This window comes from Ochotona princeps, chromosome 13, assembly GCF_030435755.1.
Source record: "Ochotona princeps isolate mOchPri1 chromosome 13, mOchPri1.hap1, whole genome shotgun sequence".
NCBI lineage: Eukaryota > Metazoa > Chordata > Mammalia > Lagomorpha > Ochotonidae > Ochotona > Ochotona princeps.
The window spans coordinates 30,549,558-30,570,856 of NC_080844.1; the positions used below are offsets into that span (position 1 = coordinate 30,549,558).

Sequence of the window (21,299 nt, forward strand, 5' to 3'; positions counted from 1 at the left end):
TTGAAAATAAATAAATCTTAAAAAAAAAAAAAAAAAAAGATACCATCGGGCCCAGCGCAATGGCCTAGCGGTTAAAGTCCTCGCCTTGAATGCGCCAGGATCCCATATGGGCGCCAGTTCTGGTCCCGGCTGCCCCACTTCCCATCCAGCTCCCTGCTTGTGGCCTGGGAAAGCAGTCCAGGACAGTCCAAAGCTTTGGGATCCTGCACCCTCATGGGAGACCTGGAGGAGGTGCCTGGCTCCTGGCTTCGGATCGGCGCAGCACCAGCCATTGCGGTCACTTGAGGAGTGAATCATCGGATGGAAGGTCTTCCTCTCTATGCCTCTCCTCCTCTCTATATATCTGACTTAGCAATAAAAATAAATAATAAATCTTTAACCAAAAAAAAAAAAAATACTATGTCCCAAACTGGAATGCCTAGAATTAAAAACCCATGAATGCAAACCACAGTAAGTAGTACTGAAAAATAAAGCAGCTGTATTTTATGCGGGAGAACTGGATTAAGTTCTTGGCTCTAGCTGACCCAGTCCCTTTCCATGGGAGCTTTTTGGTGAATGAACCAACAGACTAGAGCCATCTCCTGGCCCAGTGGCTAAATCCTTGCTGTATCTGCCGGGATCCCATATGGGTGCCAGTTTGTCCTTCATGCTTTGGCTGCTCCACTTCCCATCCAACTCTCTGTTTGTGGCTTGGGAAAAATGTCGAAGATGGCCCAAGGCCTTGGGACCCTGCACCTACATTGGATACCTACAAAAAGCTCCTGGTGTGCTCGCTTCGGCAGCACATATACTAAAGAATTTGAACTGTAATGCTGCATAAAGGTGGAGGAATCCACCAGGGGGGAGGGGATGGGGAGGGGGAGGGGGAGTCCCAAAGCCTATGAAACTGTCACATAATGCTAAATATTAATTAAAAAAAATAAAAAAAAATAATAAAAAAAAAAAGCTCCTGGTTTCAGATCAGCTCACCTTCATTGTGGCCACGAAGAGAGTGAACCAGCAAATGGAAGATCTTTGTTTTTCCTCTCTCTCCCTGTAAATCTGGCTTTCCAATAAAAACAATTTAAAAAAAGCCATCTCCCCCAGGCTATGCTATTATTCTCTTATGTGTCTCTTTGCCTCACATAGTATTTCTTAAAAATTAAGATGAATGATTATTTGAAAGGCTAAATTTGAAGCCTTGTTAAATTAGTTTATCACACAAAATTAGTTACCAGAATATTTCTCTATTTTTTAACCTATCAATATAAATAAGACTTTAGTACCTACATTTAAAATTTGAAAAGTATCATCAATAAAATATGGTAATATGATCAGTAGGGACAGTAAGATTTCCTTATTAAAAAGGCAAAAACTATGAAATATTTAAAATTTATACATTACAATTGGTAATATTTTATAAATGCTTTGAGTTCATTACATTTCACAATGACTAACAACAAATCTTGTCAGACTAAAATTCAACAAGAGACTAAGTATAGAATTTTTAAATTATGTTTATAAACTCAAATAATGTAGAGCTTTACAATACAAATGGAATTAAGACAGAATGGTAAGTCTGACAAATCAAAATAGATTTTATTAAAACTGCAGGAAATATTCCATATGAAATTTAAAAACTGAACAGTGACTAGACTACACATTTCATTACATAAAAAGATGAAAATTCAGGTAAATTATTTTAAAAAATAAACAGTAATCTAGATCTTTTTCCCTCAAGTTATTTTTGTTTCATTCCCCAAGTTATTTTTGAAACACCAAAAACTTAAAGCCTTAATGTGAACATGAAAACATTCAGCAATTTTAAAATAACCACTATAAGTAATAAAGCTTTAGGAGCACAATACCTTGGTTAGGGTAGCAGTATGATCTTCTCCACAACAAATATAAACTATTTTCTGAGATCTTAATGACTTTAGTAAATTAGGAACATATCTATCTGTAAATTCCAAAAAGAAACATTAACCATATTTCAAAATTAAAACTCTTGTAATATGTTTCCTTCACAGCTTCCTAAGCTCAATAAACAGCAGTAATGAAATAATTTTCACTGTAACATAATTTTTTGTTGCAAGCCTAACCTGGGTATCCAGGCCTACCTAGCCACCAATTGCAATAAAAGTAAAAACAGTTTTTAACACTTTATATACCAACCTGCACGAGATTCAGCAAATAATGAATTTCAAATCTATTTAACTGCTTCAAATTTTCTTTATACTCACATCATGCTTTCTCCTGACTTTGTGATCATTATTATTATGCTCACAGAATCCTACTTAATGGACTAAAACTTATACTTCCTGCTATTTTTGTAGCAGAAATATATTCTAACATGCCACTGCTGTTTTTACATAAAAATTTTTTCATTCTGAGAATTTCTGTCTGTTGCAGTTATTGCAATTACTTCCAACTTTATAAAAATAATTTCTGTAGGTGAAATACCAACATTTAACCTAATAGAGTTATGAAAAGTAAATTCCAAGATATTCACTGTTTCAAGCAGGCACAAATCTTTATTTAGATTCAAAATATATTTGCAAAACTCTAACATCACTCTTAAAACAACTGAAGATTTAAGAAATAACATCTTTTAAATATTTTCTTAAAATAAAAAATTTGAAAGAACGATGCTTCAATTTGCTCCCCTAGAATAATTTCAGCTTTGTTTCACTGATGATGGCCAATAATAGAACACTAGTTACCAAACAAAACTTTGAGTAATGTTTTCAGATTACTTTTTAATGAACACCCAACATCATTTTGTTCAGATATATTTCCCAAATTTTATGAAAAAAAGAGTAATTTTTCTCACAATTCTCTAAAAATATTTTCAACAAATTAAATTTTTAAATTAACATTCCATCACCACTCTTTACAAAGACAGATATGGTTATATCTTTGATACATAAGAAGCACTAATGCAACTAAAATGATCATCTTTCAAAAATATATTTAAACTGCAAATAATGACAACCTACCATTTTCATCATTGAGACCCAATTGACCAAATTTGTTGCGTCCCCATCCAAAGATAGCTCCAGAAAGAGTCAGTACAAAACTATGGGCTCCTCCTGCAGCAACTTGCATGAAGGGGATTCCAAGCAAAGACTTTATCAGCTGTGGTGAAGTCTGCTTTTTACAGTCAACGCCTAAACCCAGCTGGCCATATTTATTCTGTCCCCAACAGAAGACTTCACTTGCTGAAAAACAAAAACCACAAAACTTAATATTTTTCTTACACAAAAAAATGTATTTTAGAATCTATATTCTTGGAGATTCTTCCTTTAACTACATAAAAAAAAAATACTCCATAGCAATTAAGTTTATTTCTTAAATACAACAGCTAGAAAAACATTCTGTATTCCTACACTGGTGAACGAGTGAGCCACATAGCCAGCATATAATCTCACCTCAATATATTCCTCAACAATGAACTCTTTTTTTTTAAAGATCCATATATATATTTATTATTGGAAAGGCAGATATACACAGAGATGAGGAGAGACAGGAAAATCTTGCGTCCAATGGTTCACTCCCCAAGTGGCTGCAACGGCTGGGGCTGAGCTGATCTGAAGCCAGGAGCCAGGAGCTTCTTCCGGGTCTCCCTGGTGTGTGCAGGGTCCCAAAGCTTCAATTGTCTCCCAGGTCACAAGCAAGGAGCTGGATGGGAAGCGGGGCCACCAGGATTAGAACCGGTGCCCATATGGGATCCTGGCGCTCAAGGCGAGGACTTTAACCGCTACACTACGCGCCAGGCCCAATGAACTCTTTAATAATCCTCATCTCACTTTTATCCTAAATTGTTCCCAAAAGGCACTCATACTGACCACACTGGAAATCTTATCACTGGTCCAGGCTTCTCTTGGCCAGTAAACCCATTTAACTCAGTTTACCACACACCTATACATGGATATTTCAGAGGCAATTCAAATTCATCATGACTCAAAACCTACCCTACCATATTTGGACCTCTTTTCAAATGTTCCTCACTTTAGCAAATGATATTAACAATTGATTCAATACCACAAGTCAAACTTAAGGAGTTGTCAATAATATCCCCCTCTGCTTACTTCACATAGATCCAACCAATCCACCAAGTTATACACCTCTCTTATTTTCTTTTCAAAAAAAAAAGTATGGGGATCAGTTCTGTGGCATATCATGTTAAAAAACCACCTGAATGCTGGCACACTATGTGAATGCTGTTTTGAGTCCAAACTGATTCACGTCAACTCAACCTACTGCTAATATGCTCAAGAAAATAACAGAGGGCGGCCACATGGGAGACCTGCAAGAAGTTCCTGGCTCCTGGTGTTAATCTGGTCCAGCTACAGCCACTGTAGCTATTTGGGGAGTGAACAAGTGGACAGAAGGTATCTCTTCTTGTTCGTATTTCAAATACATCAAACTTTTCAAAATGTATGCAAATCAATTCATTCGGCACCACCTTACTGGTTTCTGTAATAGTCAATTCATCACTTATGTTTCTCATTGCCACTCTTGTAATTTCAGACATTATTTACTGTAAATCAACTAATATTAAGCTGATAATTTTTAAAGAAATTGTACTATAAAGTAATACACGCTTAAAAATAGTAAGCTTGTAGGCTTGCCAATGTGGCGCACCATATTAGCCATATCTGTGACACTAGTATCCCAGTACAGAAGTGCTGATGAGTCCTTCCTGCTAATGTGCCTGGGAAAGTAGTCTAGCATATAATTACATATTATTACGTATGTATGACTTCCATAATGGTTAGTAGTGAACTACATACTATACCTTGTGGTATATCCAGCTCATAGTAAAATGCTCAAAAAAACATGAAATAACAAATACACTACCTACAGTATGAAGCCGAAGAAGGTTCAAGGCAAAAAAAAAAAAAAAAAAAGAAGGTAACATATTGAAATTAGTAAAAATTGAGTTTAAATTTATGTTGAACCTAGCTATCAAAATAGCAAAACTGAAGGCAAATCAACCACCAAGAATACACAGTGAAGACATGTTCTCCACTGCCTCAGAGGTCCAAATCCCTTAATATGACTTTCAGAGTCTTCGTAATAGACTTCAGTCTTATCTTTGACCTCAACTGAAGTTTACCTCCTATAGCCATGAAATATCTATGTGAAAGTACTTGCCAATATTCCAATATAACATTCCACTGTCTTAACACTAACTCTTACATCACTCATTTCTCCAATTCTTAATGAATTCTAATCTTTCTCAAGATGTCATAAAATACCAGTATCTGCCTTATCTTATAATCTACCAATTACAACTCTCAAAACTTTATATTTTGATCTTGATCCAAACAATATGTATTTTTAGAGCATGTATTTATTTAGCTTGTGGATAAGACACCTGCGCCACACTGGAATGCCTGTTTCTAACTGCAGCTTCTTGCCATCACAGACCAGGGAAGCAATAATGATGACTTACGAAACTGGATTCCTGCCACCTGTATAGGAAACCTGCATTGTCTTTCTGGTTCTGATTCTAGCCTCATCCCAGTCACAGCTACTGGTGTCTGTGTGTGTGTGTGTGTGTGTGTGTGTGTGTGTGTGTGTGTGTGTGTGTGTGTGTGTGTGTGTGTGTGTGTGTGTGTGTTTCTCTTATTCTCTGTGACTAACTACCTCTCAAATTAAAATTCACATTTATTTGGATATCTGCTTCTTCCAATGGACTATGTGGTCCCTAAAATTGCATCTTTAAAAAAATTTTTATTTTAATTGGAAAGAGAGGAGGAGAGACAGAGAGGAAGCTCTTTCATCTGTTGATTCACTCCCCAAGTGGCTGCAACAGCCAGAGCTGAGCTGATCCAAAGCAAAGAACCAGGAGTCAAGAGCCTCTTCTGGGTCTCCTGCACAGGTGCAGGGTCCCAAGGCTTTGGGCCTTCCTCTAATGCTTTCCCAGGTCAAAAGCAGAGAGCTGGATGGAAAGCGGGGTCACTGGGACACGAATCAGTGTCCATATGAGAACTTTAGCCGCTAGGCTATCATGCCAGGCCCCTGAAATTGTTTCTGAAAAATCTGTGCTTCCCTTACAGTTCTAGCCCAGTGTTTTCCTCACAGTAGGCCTCACTTGGCACTTAACATAGAAAATAGTTAACAGAACTGTTAAAATTTATTTTTATGGTAAAAACAAACACACAGCCACCTCTATACAAATTTTTAAATTTTAAATTTTTAGCTGATCTGAGGAAATTAAATCAGTACAATGTGAATACAAAGCTAATTACGTCTCTAGCCACTTACTATTTTACACATAAAAAGTTGTAAAATTAAATGAGATTGAGGAAGCAACCTTCATAACCTACAAAGGAATACCTTATAATTGTTTAGGGAGAAACGAGATAGAAAAAGTAAATGTGTATAATAAACAAAATTTACACCATTCACAACAAAAAAAAACTAGGAAAAATCTAACACAAGATATGTCTACTTATGAAACAAAATTCTAAAGAGAAAAATTAAAAGGAGACTTAAGCAAATGAAGTGCTATACATTGTTCAATAATAAAAATAGTCAGATACGAAGTTTGACATAGCAGATAAGTGCTGCTTGGGATACCACTTACCATTATCAGAATGTCTAAATTCAAATCCAGACTTTCTAATCCCAACTCAACCTTTCTGCTATTGTGCACCTGGGAGAAGAGCAGGTGACATCTCAATTAGCTGGTTTCTATGACCCGATTTGAGAAACATGGATTGAATTCCTGGCTCACAGCTTCAGGAAAACTATGTTATTGTTTTTTGGCTTTTTTAAAATCAAAAGTAGTGGTTGAAAGACTAGATACTGCATTTTTCTCAAAAATTAAACAATGCAATCCCAACCAAATTCCCAGCAGTTTATTTGATGTGGTACAGGGAAAAGGAGGAGAAGGAAAAGGAGTGGGACAACCTTGGAAAAAAATAAAGCTAGAGAATTTTCAGATCAATTAAAGGACCAAATACTAAAGCTTAAAGAAAGGAAAACAATGCTTACCTTTAGAAAGTGCTAGTGAATGATAATAACCACAAGCAACTTGTACTATCTGGATATCTGACAAACTTTTAATATTCCTAGAAATTAAGAAGAGAACAGGATCAGTCAATTTCATTTAAAAATGGATCTCAAATAGTGCTCACTTATGCAATTTCTTGACCAACTACTACTTTCAAGTACGTTACTGACGTAGCAGGGAATGCCAATTTTTTTCCACACAAACCCAATTTTATTCTGAAATCAGCAAACAAGATTTAGATATGGAAAAATTGAAGGTGTGATGCAAGAATACCATGAAAATATTTAACAGCAAAGTGAACTATGCTCACACTTATAGTTCTCAGAGAACTTATTCAGACATTTTTAATAAATGAAAAAAATTTTAAAATTATCTTTAGCTTAGAGAATTAAACATAATTGTAAAAAAAATTTGTCTAAAATGCATGTTTTGCCTAGTGTAACACACATTTTATCATTTTCCTTAGTAATACATTGGAATCCCTATGTTTTCCCAATGTACACATTAGGAAATCTATCCTTTTAAGCTACTCTTCTGCTTATATCTGAGTATACTCTTTTTAACTCACATTTATGGTGATCACTAATGTGCTGTCATCTTGCATTCTGTCCAGACACTTTTAATATTTTCCTCTTACTTTTCTGTTTTCCATACTGCAATGCAATTCTAAAATTCCATTTTTAAAAATTACACACATCAACGAACTTTATATAAGAATCCCAGCATCTTACAAATTTCCTTTCCACCTGGTCATTCTACTGTTTTCCCTGAATGTTTTCAAGAAGGGTCAGCATTGTGATGCAATAGGGTAAGTCACTGTGGTGCCAGCATTACATACCAGAGTGCCAGCTACTCTACTGATCCAGCCTCCGGCTAATGCGCCTGGGAAAGCAGCACCTGGGTTCCAGCAATCCACAAAGAGATACAGATGGAACTCTTTGCTCCTGGCTTCAACTATAGCCCTATGTGCTGCAGACATTTAAGGAGTGAACTAGCAGATGGAAGAGCTCTATCTTTTTTTAACAAAAAAGTTTCAGAAAAAAGGAGAGTCAGTGCTGTGACATAGTGTACTAAACTTCTGCCTGCAATGTTGGCCAGGCATCTGAAGTAACTGAAGTCTTGAGACTCAGTTATTCCACTTCTGATTCAACTCCTTGCTAATGGATCCAGACACCGCTGCAGAAGGTAGCCCAAGTACCTCAGCCCTTGGGACCCATTTGGGAGATTGGGATAGAGTTCCAGGCTCACAGCTTCAACCTGGCCCAGCCAAGATCACCGTGGCCATTTGGAGAGGGAACTAGCAAACAAAAGAGCTCTCTTTCTCCCTCTATCTAACTTCCAAATAAATAAAGTTAATCTTTGGGGGAGAAAAAGAAAAAAAAAGGGAGGGAGAGAGGAGGAAACAATGCGTTTCTTGTTTCCCTTTACCTGATACTGCCACCTGACCTGATTTTGCCATATGAGATTCCAAAGCAAGTCCTGACCAGAGTGCAGATACCCATGATTTTCAGGAGGCAGCTTCAGCAAATCAAATTTTGAGCAGGAAAAATGAGAGTTACTCTAATTCCATACTGCTATATTTAAAATAATTTTATTTAGTGGATTTATGTTCTTAATTATAAAACCTGAGTTATACTGCTACAATTTAGCAGAATCCAACAAATTAGCAGGATCCAGTATATCTGCAAATTTTCAGATGTAACAAAATGCCATTTTTCTACAATAGCAGAACCAAATATTGGCAATGCAAAAGTGAAAAACACAGGGACACGTGCAGCTGTGAGGTTACTTAATATTTACTGCTATTACTTATCCAGGCTAGACACATTATACATTGACTTGTTCACTTTACTCAAGTATCAAAGGAACAATTATTCAGGCATCAAGTCCAATTTAAAAGATCAACTGTAACATTTCAAAGCTATTCTCATAGCACGCTTTTTTCCCCTCCACCGCACAGATCACTACTAACTAGTAGTGTCCTTATGCATTTTATCTTTGTCTTCTCTGCTAAACAGCTAGTTCTGTAGCTAACACCCATACCCATGGAAATTACTAGTGCCTATTTTAATACTTGGTAAACAGTATGAAATGTATATAATTGTTAAAGGATAAAACTGTAAAGTCTTAAATGCTTTAGTATTAAATTAACCCATTTGTCCCAAGAAAGTAAATACCAACAAGTGTTAGCAAAGACTAGAGTTTTATCCAGTAAAAGTAATCGAAATTTAAGAAATAAGGCATTGATTAATTTGTCAGCAAGACAGAAATTTTCTGGTTCCTAAATAAGCTAAACTTATCTAATAATTTCAGAAAAACCTTCACACCAACTCTTTTTCAGGTTTGAAAAATTAAGGCTAACAACTAATCTTGTCTCACCCATTAATATTGTTTGGAGAGCAGTACTGTGGCATGGTGGGTAAAACTGCCACTTGTGATGGCATGTGGGCACTAGTTAGTGCCCTAGTTGCTTCATTTTCAATTCAGCTTCCTACTGATGTCCTGAGCAAAAGTAGGGGTAGGTGAATAAAGTATTTGGGAGATCTAGAAGTTACTGGTTCCTGGCTTCGACATGGCCCAGATATCTTGACCATCTGGGGAGTGAACCAATGCATGGGTGATCTCTTTCTGTCTCTTATTCTTTCAAATAAATAAATAAACCACATAGTAGGTTACTGCCACTTCTGTGACACTCAAACGGAATTCTTAGCTGCCAGCTAGTGCTGATCCCAATTCCAGTAAATAGGGTCATATGAGAATTGAACTAGCAGATGGGTGCACTCATAAATGCACACACTCTCAATGACTACAGTTGTTTCACATTTCCAGCTGCCTCTCAAATTTAAGAAAATTAAAATACAAAACAAGACAAAATTTAAAAACTCCTGAGGGCTGGCACTATGGCATAGCAGGTAAAGCCATGCCATCAATAGTACCAGCTGAGTCCTGGTAGGAAAACAGGGGTAGAAGGCCCAAATGCTTACATCTCTGCATGCACATAGGAGAATGGGATGAAGCTCCTGGCTTTTGGCTTTGGCCTGACCCAGTCCTGGTCATTACAGTCATTTGGAGACTGAGCCAGTAGATGGAAGATCTCTCTCTGTATTTCTGCCTTCCAAGTAAATCTTTTTTAAAATTCCTTAATTTCTAATCTAAAATGTTAATTTTCAGATGCTACAAAATCAAGCATAAACTATGTTTAGAACTAAGTATCAAGAAAATCAATTTTATTTTTAACTAAGTTAACTCAATTTAGTCAACTCAGTTTATTTAGCATAGAAATAGGTAAACACCATAGGGATCATTATCATTACCATATTTTATTGTAGGAGGACATTGTGACCATATGTCAGTGACCATAGTCAGCGAGCACAGGATTACAGTTGATGGGACAATATTTGTATGATAAACAACTGAATGGATGTCTTGTGTGTGACTGATTGGATATCCTTTGCATGAGAACAACTGTATGGCCACCTTTTGTATACCTGATGAGATATCATTTGTATAAGAACAGTTGAGTGAGAAGTAATATACAAGGCAAAAGGACTTCCAAACTAAGGCATAGAAACAGTTGATGGTTCTGTTGATGAACTAAGTATCTCTACCCTAATCCTGTATGACCCTCAGCATATAAAGTCTGTTGCCCCTAATAAATTTTGGCTATTGATCATCAGTCAGTAGTCCAAGCGTGTTATTATCAGCTCCGTGCACCAAGTCCATCGCTGCAGGACAGCGACATTTTATTACGTATGTTCAAGAAGCAGAACTTTAAAACATAAACCATAATTTCGTTGGAAAACTGTATGAAACAAGTGCTTCCATGTACATTAGAAATCAAAATTAGGCTTAACTTTTGTTGTATGTAAAAGCCAAGGGTCTGTAGAAAGTACCTAGCCTAGATGCTGAGTAGGACACCAGCATCCCCAATGCAAGTATGAATTCAAGTACCAGTGTGAGACTCCACTGCTAATATGCACCTTAGTGCCAATACGTGATCCCTCAAATAGTTGGGTCTCTGTCACCCATGTGGAAGACCTGGATTGACTTCCTGCCTCCCAACTTCAATCTGGCCCACTGCCACAAGTTTGCATATTTCTCAGGAGTCAATCAATGGATGGTAGCTCTGTCTTGTTTTACAAATAAATTAGTTTTTAAAAATACAGAAAAACAAAGATTTACAAATACCTATGGATAATTTGTTGTTCCTCTAGTACTTCAAAATCATCATGTAAATTGGAATGTATAGTGATGGAGTGTGGGTTCTACCATATTCAGATGTGAAGACACAATGCAATATGTATTCCTACTTCAAAATAAAAGATGGACTCCCAATACAAGTGTTGGACATATCCAGACAACGGGATGATAGACTGACACTGTATATACCAGCAATGTTGGGGCACACTTAAATAGTAGACTGATAGAATTGTAACTCCTTATGAAGGAATGCACTGTTGTGATATATGGGGAAAATCAGTCGGGGGGGTGGGTGGAGATTGGGGGGAAATCCCAGACTATATAGAATTGTACCATATAAATCAAAATTAAAATAAATTTTTTTTGAAATTAGTAAAAATTTTAAAACTAATAAGTTTCAGAATAACTTAAGATCAACAGCCCTTCCAATACTGTTTTTGTTGCAATCCATGCATTTTGGTATTTTGGTTTTTACTTTCATTTTTCCAAAATAGTTTATTATCTCTTATTAAATTCTTCATTGACTCATAGATCACACAGTAGCACCATTTTCTAAAAACGTTTTTCATTTTCTGTTTTATTTCTTCATTGACACATTAGTTATTTGGTAGCATGTTATTTAACTCCATGGTATTACAAATTTTTAAAACTTGATTCCTGTTGTTTCTCATTTAAGGGAATATATAGTAACTCTATAATAGAGACTTTTGTATCCAGATGTGAAGAAATGCTGCAGTATGCATCTCTGCTTCCAAATTAAAGAAGGACTCCCAATAAGACAATTGGATGTATCCTGACAACAGGATGCTGGACTGTCTGCCATTGTCTGTACCAGTAATGTCAGGACACACTTGAACAGCAGACTGATGGTCTTATGACTGATTATGAAGGACTATACTGCTGTAATAATATAGGGGAAATCAGCTGGAGGGAGTGGGAGTTTGGGGAGAGGGCAAGGGAAATCCCAGCGCCTTTCGAACTGTATCACAAAATCAAAAATAAAATAGAAGCGAAGGGAAGGCAAGTTTATCTTCGTGCAAAAATTATAATATGCATTTTCCATGAATTTTCAATCTCTCCTATGCATACATCACAATTCAAAACAATCTATTCTGAAAAACATTTGAAGTTAGAGTAGAAATGCCTTCATACACAAGCCACAATTAATAAAGATGTTTAGTACATATAAAAACAACAGAGATGTTTAAACCAAGTCATTCAAGTTATTGTTTATGTTTCTATCCAAGTAGAATATAACAAAATCACAAAAACAATTTGTTATGAGCATCCTTCAAATAAAATTTTCATGTATTAAAATCTTCATGGGGTCAGTGCAATAGCTCAACTGGCTAATCCTCCATCTGCAAGCACTGGCATTCCAAGAGTGCTGGTTCATATCCTAGTTGCCCCACTTTTGATCCAGCTCACTGCTAATGGCCTGGGAAAGTAGTGGGACCCTGCACCCACGTGAAAGACCCGGAAGATGCTCATAGCTGTGCTTTGACTCAGCTACAGCTGATCAGCGAATGGAAGATCTTTCTCTGTCTCTCTTCCTCTCTGTAAATCTTTCTTTTCAATAAAAATTACTTATAAACTATCTTTCTTCCCACTATTCTATGTATTACTAAATTCATTATACCAGAAGTGAACAGCAACAAAACTTTTGTGACTTACGAGACTAATAAAAATAAATTCTAAAATTTGCCATGGATGATTCTGAGAATACTGAATTAGAACACCAAACATGTAAGTCCCTTGCTACCCTACAACACATTTTTTTTTAACCTTAAGTTAAAAATCCCATTTTTACAATTACTTATGGAAAAAAATAAAGCAGCAGAGTCAGGAACGTGAATTCACTGTTTCTGAGAATGCCTTATATTATCATCTGATAGCCACTAACTACATTTTCTCAAAGAAATAAAGATTGACTAAAGCAATTCAGTTTATTTATGAAAAATACTCTTCACTCAACAATACCATCACTAAGGGACATCAGAAGCATACAGGAATTTTGAGTTGATTTTTCCTTTTCCCTTTCTCTTTCCCTGCCTTGCCTTGCCTTTCTTTTATAAAGGCAGAAAGAGTGACAAGACAGAGAAGGCAGAAGCAGAGAGGGAATGAAAGATTTTCCATCTACTGATTTACTCCCAAATAACCACAATGGATGGAGTTGAACCAGGCTAAGTCCAGGAGTAGAGAATTCCATCCAGGTTTCCCACACAGGTCGCAGGGGCATAAACATTTTCCAGGCCATTTCTGGGAGCTGAACCAGAAGTGGAATAGCTGGGATTTGAACAGCCACCCCACACTGGGATGCCAGTTTCGCCAGAGTCACACAGAGAAACTTAACCTCTTGCCATGCCACAAAACCAATTGTTTTGTTTATTCTTAGTTACTGAAAAACAAATAGCAAATTTTTGTTTTAGGGACTGTTGTGGAATGTGGTTATATGTTAAATCAGGAAAACATGAATATGATGCATTCAGGTCTTACATATGGTTCATTAATAAAACAAGTATAAAATGTCAAACAGCTTCTATAAGTTTTTTTTTTTTTAATATCCAACAGGTTACACATTATTTCTTTAAATAAAAAATATTTCCAAACTGCAGGGGTAGACATGGATGGGTTCTCTGGCTTCTGATTTGGGCCTGCCCCAGCACTGGCTATTGCAGCACTGATCAAGTGAACCAGATATAAGGGGTTTTTTTCCTCTCTCTCTCTGGCTCTGTCACTCAGCCTTTCAGATAAATAAACCTATTTATTCATGAAGAGAAAAATACATTTTTGTTCCCAGAGAGCTCTTTTGTACCTATCACTATTACTAGCAAGAAAAGAAAAAAGAGTTGCAAAGGGAACCAGTGTTGTGGTAGGTAAATCTGCCTCTTTCAGCGCCAGTGCTGGCATCCCCTACACGTGTCAGTGAGTTTAGTCTGCTACATTTTTCATCCAGTTCCCTGTTACGCAGAAAATTGCCAAAGTGCCTGGGTACAAGCAAACAAGAGGGAGAGGTGCCTGGCTTCTGATTAGTTCAGCTCTGTCCACTGAAGCCATTCGGGGAATAAATCAGCTAGCAGAAGATCCATCTCTCCTTCTTGAACTCTACCTTTCAAATGAAACTAGTTTTTTAAAACAAGTTGAAAGAGCCAGAATTATAAAACTACAAATGAGAACTATTTATGTTTGTAAAATAAACTGAATACTGAAATTTTTATATTTGTACTTGTTTTTAATATTAAGCAAATGTGTATGACAAGATTGACAAGGCATTATTTTTTTAATTTTGAAGTAAATCCTATGAGTTAACGGTTACCTAAATTATGGTCTCTGCTGTAAACAAATAAAAAATGACTTAATTCCATTTACACTGTGTTGGACTTCTATATTAATTGGAAATAATAAAGACTAAAGAAACAAGTTAAAGAAAATTATGCAATCAGTGAGTATTTAAAAATATTTAGCTGCAGTATTCAATATAACAAATATTGGCTTAACATAACATATCCCCTTAAGAGAAAATGTATAATAAAATATGTTTTCCCATTCGTTTCTTTACAAACATAAGATCTATTAATTATGGATAAAATATAGAGCACATAAAAAAACAATGTAAACTGAAAATAAGAGTCTACCTAGTGAACTTTTACAGGACTGGAAAGAAATAACCAGATGTCAATATTTTCATGGTTACATTAAGCAGAATAGTTTGCATTAACAAATTAAATTATTATTATCTGTTATAAAAGATTAAGGACCTTTTGTGGTCACCTTTGTTACCTTGGTACTCTGATACATTCCTCTGATCCTAGCAGGCCAAGTTGTCCATCAGAATCGAGCCCCCAAGCATACACCTGGCCCTTGTCATTTAGTGCTAACGTATGAGCTTCTCCACATGCAACAGCTACGATATTTTGGGCATCCAGGGCAACAACCTGCTCTACAGAAATCAAGATTAGAGATATTACATTCTAATTTTAAGCTTCCAAACCAAATAAAATACATTCAGTTATCACTTTTTACACACACACAAAACAAAACAAAAAAACACTGAAACACAAACTAAATATAACTAGACCAGTTACTGTTAAAATGTCTATCAAATATGTTCCATGTGATAAAATATAGATAAACACATTATTATAAGGGCAGAATTCAATGAAAACATTAAGTGACCTACACACTTTGGGAAGAAGAACTAATGATTCACAGAATGCTTTGTCACCATTCAAAATCACAAGCTTTAAGAGATAAATCCAAGTGAAAAAGGAATCATTTAAACAACCTGGACGGCTTGATTTTGAACAAAGTCATACTTGACAATATCTACAGCCACAGAGCAATCCTGATAGTAATGAAATCATCTTAATTGTCCATTTCTAAAAGGAAAACAAACTCCTCATAGATTTTATAATAAAACATAAATCTACTGCCACAGAGCAATCCTAATAATGAAATCTTTTTTTTTTTTTTTAAAGATTTATTCATTTTTATTACAGCCAGATATACACAGAGGAGGAGAGACAGAGAGGAAGATCTTCCATCCGATGATCCACTCCCCAAGTGAGCCGCAACGGGCTGATGCGCGCCGATCCGAAGCCGGGAACCTGGAACCTCTTCCAGGTCTCCCACGCGGGTGCAGTGTCCCAATGCATTGGGCCGTCCTCAACTGCTTTCCCAGGCCACAAGCAGGGAGCTGGATGGGAAGTGGAGCTGCCGGGATTAGAACCGGCGCCCATATGGGATCCCGGGGCTTTCAAGGCGAGGACTTTAGCCGCTAGACCACGCCGCCGGGCCCAATAATGAAATCTTAATTGTCCATTTCCAAATGGAAAACAAACTCCTCATAGATCTTATGATAAAACACAAATGCTAAATAAAGAAGTGAAACACAGTACGACCGAAAATGATAGACCATAAAAAACTCCATGTTGGTTAAAATGTGCTCCGTTTCAAAACAAAAATTAAAACATTGTCCATTTTTAAAAGGGTCAGTAGCCAGCCAATGACAAATCAGTAAGGCAAGAGAAGCTGTTTCCTTAATCTCTCTAAGATGAGTTTGTCACATTTCAATAACACTACAAGTTTTATGGTGTCTTAGCAGCTAAAGCCCTTGCCTTGCACGTGCCAGGATCCCATACAGGCACAGGTTCTAACCCTGGCAGCCCCCTTTCCATCCAGCTCTCTGCTTGTGGCCTGGGAAAGCAGTCAAGGATGGCCCAAATCCTTGGGACCCTGCACCCACATGGGAGACTGGGAAGAGGCTCTTGGCTCCTGGCTTTGGATCAATACCACTCCAGCTGTTATGGCCACTTGGGGAGTGAATCAAAGGACGGAAGACCTTTCTCTCTGTCTCTCTCCCTCTCTGTATCTGACTTTCCAATAAAAGTAAAAAAATAAATCTTAAAAAAAATAAATAGGGCCCAGCAGCGTGGCCTAGTGGCTAAAGTCCTCGCCTTGAATGCCCTGGGATCCCACATGGGCGCCGGTTCTAATCCCGGCAGCTCCACTTCCCATCCAGCTCCCTGCCTGTGGCCTGGGAAAGCAGTTGAGGACGGCCCAATGCATTGGGATCCTGCACCCGTGTGGGAGACCCGGAAGAGGTTCCAGGTTCCAGGCATCGGACCGGCGCAGCACCGGCCCATTGCGGCTCACTTGGGGAGTGAAACATCGGACGGAAGATCTTCCTCTCTGTCTCTCCTCCTCTGTGTATATCCGGCTGTAATAAAATGAATAAATCTTTAAAAAAATAATAATAAAATAAAAAATAAAATGAACTCTTTAGTAAGAAAGTTGTAAGTACTAGCTTCAATAAACTAAAACCTTACATTCCAAGTGACTGATTAATCAAGGTTTCTTCAGGAGCACATGGTAGCTCAATTAACAAATGTTGCTTTTCAATAATGAGACTGTGTCAAGGTGGTTTGAACTTTTATTGCAGATAAATTCAAAATATACTTGAATTATTATTTTGCATTTGGGAACAGATTAGCCCTAGGTACGCTGTATAATACTAACGATGCATTTACTTACCTTACAGTACTATGAGATAATACAGCTGGTATATAGTACACTGAAATTCATTATACTTATCTCACTTTTTATACATGTTTTGTACATATTTTCATAAATATTATTGTAGAATCAAACAGAAATGAAAAAGAAAAACAAGATCGAACACAGTCCTCTTGAAAATCAGAAAAAGGATAGAGATAAATCATTTACTTAAAACACCCCCATAAATCTTAATTACAAAGAAATAAAAGATCCCTCTCCACAATTCCTCACAGAGGCTTCAGAAATCAAAGTCAAGAATAATTCTCAAAAGTAGCAGCAAACAGGACTGACAGGAGGAATAAATGAGACTAGCTGGTTCACCGAGGACAAATCAAAGAACCTAAATTAGAAAGCCATAACGGGGTGGGTATTTAGCCTGGTGGTCTCAAGCCCAAGTTTAACTCAAGCCTTTAACTTCCTTTTGGGCTATACACTGGAAAGCAGCAGCAGTGGCTCAGTAAATGGGTTCCTACCATCAGCCACATGGAAGGCTCCCAGCTTTGGTTTTCATTCTGGCCCCAGCTCAGTCCTAGTTGTTGAGGGGGTTTGAGAAATGGATTGGAGAACTTCTCTCTTCTCGTCCCCTGGCTCCTATGTCTCTCAAATAAATAAATCTTAAAATTAACTAATTAAATAGCAATGGCTGTAAAGGCAAAGGCAATCATTTATAAGTCAATCCCCAATATCATTACATATTTATTGTGCTCCAAACACTACAATGAATAAACACTCTGGAACTCAAGTTTATAGCTAACTGAAAAGTAAATGCAACAAATTCTAAAAAACAAGTGTGATTAAACGCAACTATAAAAAACAGATACCAACAGAGCATGAAATACTTAGAAAGCCCTGAAAGACATTAAGAGAATTTTAAAAGACAGTGACCTAAGATATAGAAAGAGGAAGATTCTACATACTCATTTGGGGAAATTCAAATTATTTGTTACAGCAAAACTAACTGAAAGCAAAGTCAAAAGACTCCTAAGAAAAATGCAGAGAAGTATTACATCTCACAGGAGTCACCTTCATTTATAAAGACTTCCAGGAAAAAAATAGGATCAGTAGTTCACAAGAAAATCACTTAAAAAACATAACAATTCAGTTACACAAAAGTTTTCAACCATTAAAAAAATGCTCAATTAACATTTTTTTCAATAACATTGATAAAAGAAATAAGCAGCACTAAAAGCCATTAATATATTTATAAAATTCATCGCAGCAATGCCAGAGTTACGGCTCAAGCAGCTAATCCTCACCTGCTAACACCGGCATCCAACAAGGGCGCCAGTTTGTGTCCCAGCTGTTCTACCTTTCATCTAGCTCCTTGCTTATGGCTAGGGTAAGCAGCAAAGGATAGCCCAGTGCCTTGGGACCCTGCAACCATGTGGGAGAAGCTCCTGGCTTCAGATCGGCTCAGCTCTGACCATTGCAGTCATTTAAGAAATGAACCAGCAGATAAAGAGCTGTCTTTCTACCTCTCTGCAATTTTGCCTTTTTAATAAATAAATCTTTTTAAAAAATAATGAAAATCTAGGTACCTAAGCTATGTACCTAATTTACACTATTTGATATGGATTCACCTTCAACAAAAAGTTTATCAAGGGAATGAGAACACAAGCCACAGATCAGTAGAAAACAGACACGATCAATACAGACTGTTGTTCAAAATACACACAGAAACCTTGAAACTCAACAATATTATAAACCATGCATTGGTTTCTTCAGGCAAAAGTTCCAGACACAAACAGTAAAGAGGCACATAAATAGACGTTCAGTGTCACACGATACTGAACATTAAAACAAGATACCACTAAACACCTATCAGAATGACCAAAATTCAAAACGCTCACACCGTAAATGATAGTAAGGATGTGCTAACAGGAACTCTTCTTCACAGTGGTAGGAATCCAAAATGGGATATTGACTGTGGCAGATGGCTTGGAATTTTCTTACAGATCCAAACATGCTATCATCACAGAATCCAATTATCATCCTTCTTAACACTCAAAAAATTGAAATAACGTTGCACATAAAAACTTGCACAAGGCAGAGAGGCATTTGGCCTAGCAGTTAAGATGTCTGCATCCTGTATTAGAAGTTTGATAACTGGCTCTAGCTCCTTGTCAATACACACTCTGGTAGACGGCATGTATGGCTCAAGTAATTACGTCCCTACCACCTCCATGGCAGCATTGGATTGTATTCCCAGTTTTGACCCACTCCAGCCTCTGCAGGCACCTGAGGAGTGAGCCAGCAAATAGGAGCTCCCTCTGACTCTCAAATGTAATTTTAAAAACACATACAGAAGGCTACAGAAACCTTAATTATAATTTACAAAACTTAAAAATACTCAAGAATATTCTTCAGGATGTGAATAAATTGTGGACTGTCATCCAACGCTTTAAAAAAAAAGATATCAAACCATGAGAAGACATGAAGAAAAACAAATTAAGTGAAAGAAATCAATCCGAACAGTTTAAAATGTCATGACTATTACTTTTCAGAAAAGGTAAAAGTATGAAGGAGATGGTAAAAAAAAAATCACTGGTTGCCAGTGGTTGGAGACAAGAAGGATGAACAGGCCATACTACATACAGAAGTAAGCTTGTTCGTTTACAAGACAGAATGGAGACAAAGGGAGAAAGATACACTGGTTCTCTCTCTATTACTATCCATAATGACCTAGAAGAAGCTCTTGACTCCTGGCTTCACCTTGTCTCAGCTCTGGTCGGTCCCTCTGTGTAAATGAGCTATAAACAAATAAACAAATAAATCTCAAAAATTATCTTTGATCCATAAACTCTAGCTTTTGTTTTCCGATTTACAGAATATAGATTAAAATGTCCAATCTAAATTATTCAGTTCTGCACCATCTACATCCTTCTAATCACTTTTGTATGCATTTCAAAATTTCTTCACTTATAATGGCCATCAAATGAATTTTGCTGCAAACATTATAAAACAGTAAAGAGGGCACTCCACCTAATAATTACATGAAATCTTTCTCTGCCAATTTGTTTCTCATGACCATAATAGAAGAAAATGAAATATAATACATTCTCACCTGTGGGTAAGCTATAAAAGAATAAAGTTGGTGACTCCAGACTTTTCTATGCCTTTTTGAAATATGACAGTATTTGCATAATACATAGAGAACAAATCAATCAACTATCCCAGCCATATGTTGGCAGTGAAAAACCTGGCAAACGAGACTCTAAGGTGGACTATGTCAATCAGTGGAATCTGCAGCGACTTCATCATGCATGGAATGGCGAGACTGACAGCAATTCAGAACTGCTAAATTATCAAAACCATGTGAGCAGGACTCTTGGAGCATGCCCCACATCGGGGACCTTGGATGGGTGGGAGGCTGGGTGGGGCTTCTCCCTTTATCTCCCTCTTTACCCCAGATAGAGGAAAAAAAAAAAAAGCAATGATGTGGAAGCAATAGTCTTACCCACTTTCCTGTAGCCCTTGACCCTTTGTGCCTTAATCATCTATGTAAAGACTGTCAAAAATAAAGAGGCAAAAAACAGGAAAGCTAAAAAAATAAATAAAAAGAAATATGACAGTATTTGCATAATGCGTAGAGAAAATGAAAAGACCCTAAATATTGATGATTCTTCTTTTACTATTTAATCATATTCCTACAAAGCCCATCATTAGTCCACTTGGTGTTTCAGCTTTAAGATTCATTTATTCAAGAAGCCGTTGAACTTATCTGGACAATAAGATGCTGGACTCTATGCTTGGTATATGCTTGCAATGAAGGAATCTCAACTGGACTTGAACTGTGGCTATGCAACAAGGTGGAGGAATCCGCCATGGGGGGAGGGTTAGGGGGAATCCCAGTACCTATAAAACTGTGTCACATAATACAATGTAATTAATAAAAAATAAAAAAAAGAAAGAAAAAAAAGATTAATTTATTTTTATTGCAAAGACAGAGCTATACAGTGAAAGATCCTCTATCAGCTGGTTCACTCCCCAAATGGCCACAACGTCTTGAGCTACGCCAATCCAAGCCAGAGGCTTC

The 21,299-nt window shown here is 36.9% G+C and overlaps 1 protein-coding gene across 9 annotated transcripts in view; it reads right to left on the reverse strand.

The window, feature by feature from the left end:
- HERC4 (HECT and RLD domain containing E3 ubiquitin protein ligase 4) overlaps positions 1–21,299 on the reverse strand; it is a 113,690-nt gene that overhangs the window by 63,326 nt on the left and 29,065 nt on the right. For 6 of the 9 annotated variants that reach the window (XM_058671691.1, XM_058671689.1, XM_058671686.1 and 3 more), the window contains 4 exons: positions 14,987–15,146; positions 6,988–7,064; positions 2,979–3,200; positions 1,848–1,939 (listed from right to left, as the gene is read on the reverse strand). In XM_058671691.1, coding sequence (XP_058527674.1) covers positions 1,848–1,939; positions 2,979–3,200; positions 6,988–7,064; positions 14,987–15,146 — 551 coding nt within the window. The other 3 variants (XM_058671688.1, XM_058671692.1, XM_058671690.1) reach the window with 3 other exon arrangements.